Raw genomic sequence first — 13,133 nt, 5'->3', positions numbered from 1 at the left:
GAGAAAGAGAAAGAGAGAGAGAGAGAGAGAGAGAGAGAGAGAGAGAGAGAGAGACAGAGAAAGGGGGAGAGAGAGAGAGACAGACAGACAGATAGACAGAGAGAGGGAGGGAAGGGAGAGAGAAACAGTTAGCAGGCAAGGGAGAGAAATGAAGATTAAGATAGAGAGTGGTGGATAGTTAAAATGGATAAACCTCGAAATAAAAATCCTACATACACCTACTGTGAGCATACTTGCTGTATGCAAACATCACGAAATGTTCTTATTGAGCTAGAAATGTGCTCCAAAGTTGACTATTTTCATGCTGTATTTTCAGCATACAGATATACATAGAGCGATGGGACTGAGAATGCTAACAGTAGGCCTATGCTAGCGCAAATAGTTCCTGGAAAGAAACCACTATATTAGTTTGCTGATTGCATAAGTAATGTAGATAACGATATGATTTAATAAATTTCACAATTTTGTACTGAACAAACATCGAATAATGAATAATAACTTGTTCTATCGTAGAAAAGAACTGTTAATGAAAACTGCGATCGCTCGGCCATGTCCCGGATGTGTAAACTCTGTGTAAACATTGAAATTATTAGTTTCGTAACACTGTTTAGGTTTGCTGAAGAAATGTTATGAAAGTAGCAATACAAATAAGTTCTAGTGAATTTTGACAACATAGATGAGCTCATAGTAGGTATATCCATGCGTATTGCTGCGAGAACGTGCCGTTTTAATTAACACGGCTTACTCCCTCGCGCTACTACATGCACAGCAAACTTACGCCGTTTCGCATCTCTCGCTAAACCGTCAACCGATTCGATCCGCAATTGTTTCTTTTTTCTCGCCAGACGGCGGACCACCGCGGTGGAACCTGCGACAGCGTCCGCAGCGTGGATCAGCGCCACCTAGCTTCAGGTCAGCACGCTACCCCGAATCGACCCAAGGCGTAGAAGAGGAAGAGGAGGAGGACTACGCGTGTCTGCGAGCGCGACGTTCCTTCATCCGGCCATCGCTGGGTGAGGCCGAGCCAGGCAGACTCGATCGTCGGTGCGACCCCGTCGACAGATACCACGCGTACCGCGAGATCTGGGACGCGCAGCCTCCGCCGGGCACGCTCAGACACAGCGCCCTCCGGTGGGCAGTCCGCGAGCGGATGCTGACGCAGGACGAGCCGCCGTCGCCGCGGCGACCACGCCGCACGCCGACGGCGTACGTCGTGCCAACGGAAAAGAAGCGACAGTCGCTGCGATGGCAGGTGCGCTCCGTGCTCGCGGAGACGAACCGCTAGCCTCGGGTGGGGTCTCGGATGATGCCGGGGTCGAGACGTCTTCACCTCGAGGTCGTGGTGGAGGTCAAGGTCGTGACCTTCGGAGTCGAGGTTGGCATCGCTGTTGTGATCGCTCGCCAAGTTGTTGTCGCGCATTGTCGTTCGCCGTGGTTTAATGAGATGGTGTGTGCTGCGTGATTTAGTGTGTGGTGCGTGCGTAACGTAATGTGCGTGTAGTGTACTGCTTGGTATGTGTGTGTGTGTGTGTGTAGTGTACTGCTTGGTATGTGTGTGTGTGTGTGCGTGTAGTGTAGTGTACTGCTTGGTATGTGTGTGTGTGTGCGTGTAGTGTACTGCTTGGTATGTGTGTGTGTGTGTGTGTAGTGTAGTGTACTGCTTGGTATGTGTGTGTGTGCTGCTGCGTTGCTAGCTGATAGTGCTACTGCTTGTACGTATATGCTGCTGTGTGTGTGTGTGTGTGTGTGTGTGCTGGCTGTGTGCGTGTGCGTAGTCGCGTTGTGCGTGTGCGTGCTGCGTGTGCGTTGTGCGTGTGCGCTGTAGTGTACTGCTTGGTACTGTGTGTGGTGTAGTGTAGTGTACTGCTTTGGTATGTGTGTGTGTGTGTGTGCGTGTACGTGTAGTGTAGTCTACTTGCTGGTATGTGTCGTGTGTGCGTTAGCTGTACTGCTTGGTTAATGTGACCTTGCTGTGTGCGTGTGTGTGTGTGCGTGTGCGTGCGCGTGCGCTTAGCTGTAACTGCTTGTATGTGCGGACCATTCGAGAGCCCACAGAATGCTGTTTGTCGCGTGCGCCTGGCAGATGCGTGTAGTGTACTGCTTGGTATGTGTGTGCGTGTGTGTGTAGTGTAGTGTATTGCTTGGTATGTGTGTGTGTGCGTGTAGTGTACTGCTTGGTATATGTGTGTGTGTGTGTGTGTGTGTGCGTGTGCGTGTGCGTGTAGTGTACTGCTTGGTATGTGCGTGTGTGCGTGCGCCGTGCGTGCGTGTAGTGTAGTTTGGTATGTGTATATGTGCTTGTTTGTGTGTGTTGTGTTGTATGTGGTGTGTTGGGAGTTTCGTTAGCTCATGTACCTTTAGGTTAGGGTGCTAGCAACGTTATGAATTATTGCTTTAAGAAGCATTTTTTTAATCGAACTGTATAGTATGCTGCCACTATGCTGATTGTATTATGATTAAACTTTCATTCCTAGAAACGTGTTGTTGATGGAAGTTTTTTTTATCTTCAGAGCCAAATGACGTGTGTGTTACTACTGTATGAGTAAAATCATCACATTAAGTGCCAACATATGAAGTACAATTAAACCAACAGGGTAATAAAACCTCAGCGACCAAATAAACAAAAATATTCATTATGTGAACGATAAAAACGTGAATATTTGAATATGGAAGTGAGTTTTATTCAAGAGCGTATTAAGAAGGTATATTAATTACCTTCTTAATACGCTCTTGTTTTATTCATATTACAGGCTTATACACTCAGTAATAGCTTTTACTTGCTGTATTGTATAATATCACATTTTACTTCTCACCACAGATTCACAATAAGCTATTTGGATAAACGTCCATTGCAGAAGCAAGCAAGTGCCATTGTGTATCAATACTATCATCATCCTGGTTTTGATTCTTTATTCAAGATACACGTGACAAAAAGGAAACCATTGTAAAACATTCTATCAAAACCTGTCGCTCACCCTAACAAATCTAATAACAGTTGTTTTTTTGGGCTTGTGTAAATAATAAGATACTAAACAAAATTACAGTGTAACATCTGGGTGATACTCCATTAGGAGTGTTCCCAACTTTAATCCCAGGGTTAGGGTTAGGATTATCAATCATTAATCATTAATGATATCAAAGTTGGGAACACTCCTAATTATTTCCTCATTAATGGCTGAGAATTGAGCGAGTATTGGGAATGGACAAAGGACAACTCCTTAGAATGATGCGAGAACGTTTGAGATTCAAACGGTGGATTCGCGACCACTACGGGTGATCGGATTCCCCGGACTCGTGAGGTTAAGCCTCTAATGAGTAACGATGATGATGATGAATGGAGCGTTAGCCTAACATCTATACGAACACACATTTCACCCGGATTTCACTCGTGACAAGGTTAGTCAGCTGTCCAGACAATTTACATATACGAATTATATGTGTAAATACTCAATATATTTGCATAGAGTATTATTTCACAGCTCTGGGAATTCCCTGAAATGTAGTAAACTACTCTAGTATGATCATACAAACGTCTTCTGCCTATTGCCATTAATTTATGTATACTTATAGCATACATAGGCTCATGCTATTAACATTATAACATATTTCTGTAATGCAGTAATGTGACTAGCTCATCATTCATTAAACCAGGTATCGGCAGAGTAACAAGTAAATAAATTTGAAAATAAAATAAGTAAGTAAGTAAGTAAGTAAGAAAATAGAAATAAGTAATGTGAAAAAAAAAGTAGAAGTAGTAGAGAATTAATTTCATCATTATCATGAATAATTAGTATTCACTTGATTTAACCTGTATATATATCTGCGTGCTTCCTGGGAATTGCACAACAAGGTTATTCTAGAATAATATGGTAGGAATTACCATGGTTGCCATGATGTAGCAATTTGCGTGTAGTATCCCAATATATTACATCAATTAAAATTGCATTGATTGCGCTTTCTCTCTTCAGGGGTTTTCTACGTTTTCCTCATCCTAATGCCATTACAAAACCACCAAATGACTGACACCACCAGCTATTGTTTTAAACACAACTGGCTGCAGTGTGCACACAGAAATTCTATTCCTACGTACAAAAACATGATATAAATCACAGAGTAAATGCGGCATTACACAAACACGGTTTTAGCAGAGTGAAATTCTTATCCTTAACAGGACAAAATGAACATAGAAACATCTGCTTACACATATCTCATCGGATAACATCTCACAGTTAAACATGACCTCTACGCTAATTTTTGGTCCATTAACACCAACAGTGGAATTCACAACAAGTAATCTCGTTCATAAAAAATTTGAACACCAGGGGACACTACAGTAGTCTGAAGCTTTTGCATCAGCCTGTATGTCAGAAATGCATTCTCAATCCAAACCAATCCAAATCAAAATCAAAACCAAATCAATCCAAATCAATCCAAATCAAAACCAAGCCAAACCCGGCAGATATATTACCTTGTTCTGCAGCCACGCAGGTTTGGGGGCTGAGGCAGCCACGCAGGTTTGGGGGCTGAGGCAGCCACGCAGGTTTGGGGGCTGAGGCAGCCACGCAGGTTTGGGGGCTGAGGCCGCCACACAGGTTTGGGGGCTGAGGCCGCACCTGTCTTTCCTGCTCATCCAAGAAGGGCCTTGTCACCATAATACCACTGTGCTAGTCTCCTGGGATCAACCCCCACCATGTAAGCTGCCAGGATAAACTGACTCAACAGTGTAACCTGTTACAAATACAGAAGCAAATCTTTATTAATGTGAGAAATGGATGCGGCGAGATAGAGAGAGGGAAAGAGAGCAAGGGAGAAATAGAGAGAGGGAGAATAATGAAGGAGAAAAGGCCTAGGGGAAGATAGATAAAGAGCGAGAGAGAAGAGAGGAGGGGGAAAGAGAAAGTACGGAGGGAGAGAGAAAGAAAAACATAGTAAGAGATAGAGCACGAGAGATAGGCAGAAGGGGATTATGGGATATGGATGTGGCAAAATAGAGAGAGAGCAAGCAAGGCAGAAAAAGAGAGCAAAAGAGAAAGAGAGAGGGGGAGAAAGGAGGAGGAAAGGCATGTAGAGACAGAGAGAGTGGGGAGGAAGAAAGAGAGCGAGAGATAGGGGGGGGGGAAGATAGGCAGCGAGAGAGAAAAAGAGAATAAGGAAGCTGTCCATAGTTTTAACATCATATGAGTAGGTTGGAGCATCATGCTAGGCCCACCACATGTACATACATACCTTCAGCACTCCATGGGTTAGCCAGCGTCTACTAGAGGACACGCACGGGTCGCAGCTTGCCAGCTGCATGTGTCCAAGTCGTTTGACACGAGAGACTAAAGCAACGTCTTCCATGAGAGGAACAGGAGGGAAGCCGGCGACGCGCTCGAACACGCGCCTGCTCATGAAGAGTCCCTGATCTCCATACGGCATCTCTACGTAGCAACATAGGAAGAACAGCGCGTTAGAACAATTCACGGTGTAGAACATTGAAAGAACAGTGCATTGGAACAATGCATGTCGACGCTCACCGAAGTACTTGGACCTGACGTTGGCGCCCCACTCCAAGACCCGCATGCTCCACGCGAACAAGGACGTGACCTTTGACCTTGCTTCGGGGTCATGCACGGAGTCCGTCGCAAACAGGAAAGCGCCGGCGGCGGCGCCGGGGACGGAGAGCGCGTCGCGCGCGTGATCGTCGAAGTGACGCGGCAGCCGCGAGTCGCAGTGCAGAAACAAGAGGCAGTCCGTGTCGGCGTCCGCCGCGCCGGCGTTCAGCACCGGTCCACGCCCGCGCCTCGCTGACACATACGTCATAATGCATCACATGTCAGAATATATCACATGTCAGAGTATATCACATGTCAGAATATATCACGCGGCAACGGAATATATCAATGCAGATTACAGCGATGATTTACGTGTCGTGTTTTGCATTGCGGGAAGAGGGGGAGGTGGCATTGTGAGGATGGAGGGTGGGATTTTGCATTTGACGATTACGGGAACGATTTACGCAGGCTGTGGTAATTTGGAAACTTATCAGTAATGTCCTGCTGCCATCTAGTGGCAAGTGCCATAGCTAACTAACATAGACAGAGTTCGATTAAATCCAGAGTCTATCAATATTGATCAGTATCAATAAGATCAATATTGATCAGTATCAATAAGATCAATATTGATAGACTCCTGATGAAATGAACAGCATTTTAGATGGTTATTAGCGCAGGAATACAGGCTGCCATATATAGGAGCACTTGAGTTGAGCTTTTCTTGTCGTTTCCACTGAAATTACATTATCATTAAAGTAGACACTAAATTTGCATCGCAAAATGTGTACTGCTACCTTTTGCAGTTCACCCACAAGGTTTAATCTACTCAGTTCAGATAATGATATAGCGAATACTATACTCTCAGCCTGTGAATACAATGTTTATTTATACAACATTAGCGGAGAGGTGAGAAATTGTGAAATGAATTTTTATTACCTTCAGAAGTGACCAGTTTTATTGTGAGCTGGCATCCATAAAGCTGCTGCATCTTTTCTACCTGCACGGTGCTGCCATCTGTGCTCCCATCATCACTAAACACTAGCGTGATATTGGAAAGGCATCGAGCATTCTGCGTACAAAAAAAAAAACATCTTAAGCCCGGCGCACACGTGAGTAATTTTACTCAAATAAAATGATGCATGAGTCAAAATACTCACGCGTAATATATTCAGCGTTCGCCGCACACGTGAGTAAAATTACTCAAGGAATGCAGTGGTCTCATCCAGCAATCAAGTGGTAATGCAGATCACGTGACTGTGCACAGCCAATACTGGGCGCACAATGATTTAAACGCATGCGCTGTGAGTACCAGTGTTGAGTAAATTTACTCAGCGCGCGCGCACACGTTGAGTAAAATGACGTCATTTTAGTAAATGAGTCAAAAATTATCAAACACGTTTGATATCGAGTAAAATGACGCACAAGTTAAATTACTCAACGAAAATCTGCCGCACACGTGAGTAAAATGACTCATGCGTCATTTTACTTGAGTAAAATTACTCACATGTGCGCCGGGCTTTAGTGTGCTTCTGAACACAGACGAAATAAACTTGTACAGCCAATGCGACATCTGACCCTACACAGCGATGCCAGCAATGATTTAAAGTGGATAAACCTCGCAACAAAAAGCCTATATACACCTACTGTGAGCATACTTGCAGTATGCAAACATCACGAAATGTTCTCATTGACCCACAAATGTGCTCTGAAGATGACTATTTTGAATTACCCCGTCAGACGCAGTATATTATGTTGAGCGAAGTGTCAGAGGATGCTAAATAGTAGGCCTACGCTAGCGCAAATAGTTCCCGGCACGAAAACACTATATTTGTTTCGTGATTGCATATGTAATGTAGATAACATGTGATTTAAACAAATTTCACAATTTCGTTCTGAGTAAACATCGAACAATAAAGTATAACATGTGTTATCACAGAAAAGAACTGTTAATGCAGCACAACGTTCGCTCGGCTGTGGACCGACATGTGTAAACACTGTAAACATCCTGTGGTGCTACTTTCGTAACTTTCGTTTAGATTTTATGAAGGAATGTTTTGAAAGTAGCAATACAAATAAGTTGTAGTTAATTTTTTCAACATAGGCGATCTCACAGTAGGTATATATATGCATCTAGCTACGAGGTTTATCCACTTTAACATGCAATTAAAGAATGTTCATGAGGTCTATTTCAGAATATTATAATTTATGTAAAGAATGTTGCGATGCTACTTCAATTCCTCTACCTTCACGACGTTTTGCACGACAGCTTTGACGTGATGAACTTCATTTCGCATGGGTACAACTATCGTCCACGTAGGGCTGACGAGCTGCTTTGGACTAACATGGGTGTATCGCTCAAACACTGCCATGTCTGACGGCACATCCTACCCACAAACAAAAGTTAGTTAGCCTGGCAATACAGAGGCGAGCCAACCGACAAAAACGTTAATGATCACAGATGGAGGTGAGGAATTTCATGCATTATTGTAGTTATCTTGTCATCATTCCCCCTGTATCAGGAATTTCGACCCAAAACCTTGAGACATTTGAAAATTCCGAGATTGATTTGCTAGGGTGATAAACGAACATTTTAATTATCACGTTGAATGTATTTCTACAGTTAGTTACAGTATTAGTTTTCAATTTTTCAAAAGGCAAATATTTACATTTTTCATAAAAGTCGAATTCATATATCCCTTTTTAAAAGGTATATTGCTACAAGAACAAAATTAGTCTCTCCATTTTATCCCTCTTACCACATCTTCTAACACTGTTGTCAACGGTTTCACTTTTAATCCAACGGAGCGAGCCAACTGCATCTGCTGATTGTATACGTATTCTGAGCCCCAGTCAATGCCTTTAAATGCCGAATCTGCAAAAAAGCCAATTATAACACTACAAAGATCCAAATTAACAGTTTGCATAGCAGCAGTTATTTGTGACCACGTAAATTTTCGTGGCAAATATTATAACATAATAACAGAATGATAACAGATCATACTCAAATGTCAGGTAGAGCATTAGAGACTTGTTGTTTTTCCAGCACACATAGGTGTCGACACTGACTTGTTGTTAGTCGCTACCTTCCATTAACAATTAAGGGACAAATTTCATTTATTTGTTGTAATAACTATAATAAATGTACAAATATAATGACAGTACCTAGCTGAGGGATGGCAGATCTGTGCAAGCCCACTAAGTAGTATCCGCCATCTTTTGCCGGCCCAACAACCATATTCGTGTTTCCTGGCAATAATTTCTCGACGGCATCGTTGATATGAATGAGATTGAGCCCTGGAATGTCACTGCCAATCTATCGCAGAAGTGAAAAACATAAATTTAGGATCTTGTGTTGCACGTGCAAGCAACCAGAGCAATAGGGTTGCTATCAACGTCAATAGAACAAAACCAGATTGTGTTCGCCATTGCAAGTGATACATAGATTGCGCTGCTCGCTCAATAATAAAACTAGATGGCAATGGAACTCACAATAGATGCAGGCATTCGTCAATTTAAGGCGTTACATTACAAGAGAAAAACGTTTCTAAAGAGGGTGTGCTGCTATATGAGTATGTAGTGCAGTGCTATATGAGTGTGAAACCCCCACCACAACCCCCATCAGGTTATTTACTGCGACTCACTATTATCACAATTGTGAACCCATGCTTGAACATAGTCCAGAATGATTTCTGCATCCTGTCACCCAAGTCACTCCCCTCCTGCACTCTCCATGAAAAACCTGCGAGTAAACCAGATAAAAATGTGTTCATTGTTTTAGAATGCATATATCACAAGCACATAAAAATAAGGAAAGCACCAACTTACAGTGTGATGGCACATGAAGGGATGTTTTTCCTGACCTGGTCCTTGAATTTAGACCTAGCCACATGTACCTGTATGGCCGATTATATGAATTCTGACATTAATTAGCTCTAGTGCAGAAGTACAGTCTGTACCAGTGAAAAAAATACACGGGGGCTCGGGGCGATTTAGCCACCGAAATGCCAAAAAGAGCCCCCGTAAATTTGCATAGAGTTCAATGTAAACCAAATTTTAGAGTGCTATTTTCATGCACGCGAGCTTGAAAAGTAGCCCCCGAAAAATAAATGTTATTTTTTCCCTGGTCTGTACTACACCACAAAATGTCACAGTTCATTTCAGCATTTGGCTGCTTTACAGCGTACCTATGTGCAAAGTCCATCTGCACGTATTTCTAGTCATGGTAGCATTATCAGCAACACTATTGCGATTTCACTCACCCGGATACCGATGTTTATAAGCCGCAAGCCAGTTGGCCATGCCTTTTCTGCTGCCAGACGAGTAATGCATTTCTACTGCAAACTCGCATTGGTATCCTTCCATAGGCTTCGCCTGGGTCTGCATTGGGAGAAGTTTCTCTAGCAACTGGTTAGTCTGAAAAATCAACAGTGATAAACAAATAATTACATATCAATAAACCACAGAAAATACAGTTGGCCATTCCAATCAATATCAATATTATCATTATTATTATTATTGTTGCTGTTATTAAAAATGAGATGAATATATTACATATGTACACACAAAAATGTATATTCTTTCTACACTTGCATACTTCGTACCTCGTCGATCTCTATTTTAAAATTACTAATCTCTACCTATGTATATCACCGTATGGCACTTTGCTCCACGACCAGCTGATAGCTAGGTCTATGTCCCCCAGGGTACTATCGGAGGGTATACCCTGGGTACAGTTCGATATATGGGAAAGTATACCTCGGGGTACTATACGATATGTCGCTGAGTACCCTGCATTGTCCCACCGTACCCTGACTTTCAGCCAACTCATGTCGTAATACATACACTCTGTCAAGTTACCAAATCACATAGAAGAAACCTCAAAACTTCACAATCCAATAAAAATGTACGCTGTAGCTATATGCCTGGCAGCCGGGCACGGTATTCGATTTCCTAAATGCCCGGCAGTTCCTAACCCTAACCCTTGTTTACTTGAGATAACGCAGAAAATTAAAAACTGCCTGGCATTTAGGATAATCGAAAAGCATGCCCGGCAGCTGTCAGATATATGCCGGCTGCCGGGCATATAGCCACTCTGAAAAATGTATGCTATGTTTGACTATATTTGTCTTTTTCCGTTTTTTTTTAAACGAAGAGCTACAGCTTTTATATTTTAGTTTTACAACATCGGAAATACATACAGGGTACCCAGGGTACGGTGGGACAATGCAGGGTACGCAGTGACATATCGTATAGTACACTGAGGTACTTTCCGATATATCAAACTGTACCCAGGGTACCCTTCGATAGTATACCCTGGGGGTTATAGACCCTATCAGCCCACAACCAGCATGAACGGCTTCATAGCTTAGCTATCTAATATAGTAATTTATATAGCTAGCGCTAGCAGCTATAAACTTATGACTCATGTACACCGAACGAACAATATGTGTACCCGCCAACTATGAACTAACATGACTACAGGGCTGCCAACATTGGGTGATAGGTGAGAGTGAGATGCAAGGGAGCGAAGCGACCGAGGGGGAGGGGTGGTCGTGGGTAGGGAGCTTTTGCATTTTATAACTTCAATTTGTGCAATTTGGTGCATACTAAAGTGACTGTTTTCAGATATTGTAAGATTTTTTTTGCTGTGCGTGAGATATATTTCAGCGTTTTATTCGTGAAGAGATATTCATGCGTGAGAGATCTCAGCATTTTTTTGCTGTGCGTGAGATATTGTAAGATCAGCGTGAGAGCGTGAGATTTGGTCAAAATGCGTGAGTCTCACGGTCAATGCGTGAGAGTTGGCAGCCCTGTGACTATACTCCGCTCGTAACACGTAGCATCATAACGTATATTAACGCACGAAGGGTCGTTGTCGTAACAGGTACTACAGATATGTACCCGAGGTAGTTTTAGGTTGTTTAGTATTATGTTTATATTTTTATATGAGGTATGTTTAGGGTTAGGGTTAGGGTTAGGGTTAGAGTTAGGGTTAGGGTTAGGATTAGGGTTAATGTTAGGGTTAGGGTACACTTCTGTAGGACAAGTCTGGTACACTTTGTGTATACATATATGTACCTCGGGTACATATCTGTAGTACCTGTTACGACAACGACCCCTTGAGCTATAGTAACATACCATCACTAGCTGAGCTTTAGCAGCACCGGCCTCTCCCAATAGGGGCGTCAGTCGGGTTTTACTGCGACCTGGCTGAGGATAACGGCCAAATATCACGACAGCAATGCGATGCGGCTGAGGGTGCATCTTGACTTCAAACTTGGTTGTCACTACGCCAGTATAGTTAGCATGCAGGTCTTAAATATATGAGCAGGTCACTACCACTGCCACTATGAGTATATGAGGTAGTGCTCAGACTTGGTTACACAGCAATTACTGAGCCTGAGCTGAGGTAGTAGTACTAGTACTAGTTACTAGTAGTAGTAGGACTATGTCAGACTCATGATACGACTACTACTACTAGCCTAACTAGGCGAGAGCATGAATAACTACTAACTAGGTCAACCCAGAACGGCTACAAATCACTTATGGTACTCTTACTCTCTTACTCTTAGTTACACTCTATCTCGTGTAGCTAGTAGCTGCCTATATTATTCGCACTCTGTGGGAAACCACAAGAGTTACGCAAAAAGTGATTCCATATATATAGAATATAGAATACAGGAGAATATAGATATAGAATGTATTCTATATTAAATTTTGTATGGTGCTTCGCACGCTTTACGAATGTAAACACCATAGATGGCGTGCGCGTAGTGGTGCGCTGGTGCTGGCAACAACAACACGGCTGGAAATGATTTCTCATTGGCGGCCGTGCAAGTGGATCACTCGTGTACTCGCATAGATTACTAATAATATAATCAACATTCAATAAATAATAAATAAATAATAATATATAATATGATACTATGATATTGTGAGTCTATGCTATCACCCAGCCACGCTTCAATTCCCCTACTCAGTGCAAAAACAACTGACTGGTCTCAATATGGACATGTCTAGACCATAGATATCATATAACATGTTGTTATATGATATCTACGGTCTAGACTAACCCGCTATTTAAAAAAAATAATATTTCATGACGATTTTAATTACGGTCTCGTTCAAATCCCCTATATCCGCTTCAAACACACAATATTGTTCACATGCGTGCATTCAGACGTGAGGCGTTTTCAATATGGAATCCGTGTTATCCGTCATTGACAAAACATGCTTATTGCAGAGAGGCGATAGCATATGGTTGGGCATATTTTATTTATTTTTTCGGTAACGAAACGGGAATATATAACCATTACTCGCAGGGAGCCACTGAAGCAAGCAGCCGCCGTCTGCCCGACTCGCTCTCACGCGGCCATTGAATTCTACATACGTGTGTTTTCGTGACCTCTGGCGACCTTTCTGATTACTCATCGCAGCAGTACCTATCATTACACTCGGCCGATGCTCTGCTTTGCTGGTCCGGAAAATTGCCTCGTCGTCGTCGTCGTCGCCTGGGACCCGACCGAGGTCTGCTGCCACCGGACCGCTCTCCACCTACCCGCCGCGAGGGGCGCTGCTGTCGCCAGCCGTGAGCGAAGC

General features: G+C 43.0%; 2 protein-coding genes across 4 annotated transcripts in view; one reads left to right on the top strand and one right to left on the bottom strand.

Annotated features, from left to right (window-relative positions):
• LOC106817587 (hydrolethalus syndrome protein 1-like) overlaps window positions 1–2,474 on the top strand; it is a 4,551-nt gene extending 2,077 nt beyond the window's left edge. The window contains exons 3-4 of one of the 2 annotated variants that reach the window (XR_001395077.1): window positions 846–1,491; window positions 2,084–2,474. Coding sequence is in view for 1 of the 2 variants with exons in the window: in XM_014822267.1 (XP_014677753.1) it covers window positions 846–1,285 (440 nt within the window). In the remaining variant the exon portion in view is untranslated. Of the gene's footprint in view, window positions 1–845; window positions 1,528–2,083 lie in introns of those variants that run through there. The other variant, XM_014822267.1, reaches the window with a different exon arrangement.
• Window positions 2,475–2,659: 185 nt separating this feature from the next.
• On the bottom strand, window positions 2,660–12,232 carry LOC106817586. Of its 2 annotated transcripts, none has more exons than XM_014822266.1 (11): window positions 12,093–12,232; window positions 11,673–11,821; window positions 9,794–9,947; window positions 9,176–9,273; window positions 8,697–8,847; window positions 8,291–8,406; window positions 7,778–7,918; window positions 6,471–6,603; window positions 5,517–5,786; window positions 5,227–5,420; window positions 2,660–4,728 (listed from the first exon to the last, which is right to left on the bottom strand). In XM_014822266.1, coding segments are annotated over exons 1-11 (1,509 nt in total). In that variant the 5' UTR covers window positions 12,094–12,232; the 3' UTR covers window positions 2,660–4,626. The 2 variants fall into 2 exon arrangements, with proteins under 2 accessions (XP_014677752.1, XP_014677751.1); XM_014822265.1 differs by having other exon boundaries at window positions 12,101–12,232.
• Window positions 12,233–13,133: the final 901 nt, after the last annotated feature.

This window comes from Priapulus caudatus, unplaced genomic scaffold (assembly GCF_000485595.1).
Source record: "Priapulus caudatus unplaced genomic scaffold, Priapulus_caudatus-5.0.1 Scaffold1781, whole genome shotgun sequence".
Taxonomy (NCBI): domain Eukaryota; kingdom Metazoa; phylum Priapulida; class Priapulimorpha; order Priapulimorphida; family Priapulidae; genus Priapulus; species Priapulus caudatus.
Note: the sequence above shows the minus strand (reverse complement) of the source record. Positions and strands in the feature narration are given on the sequence as shown.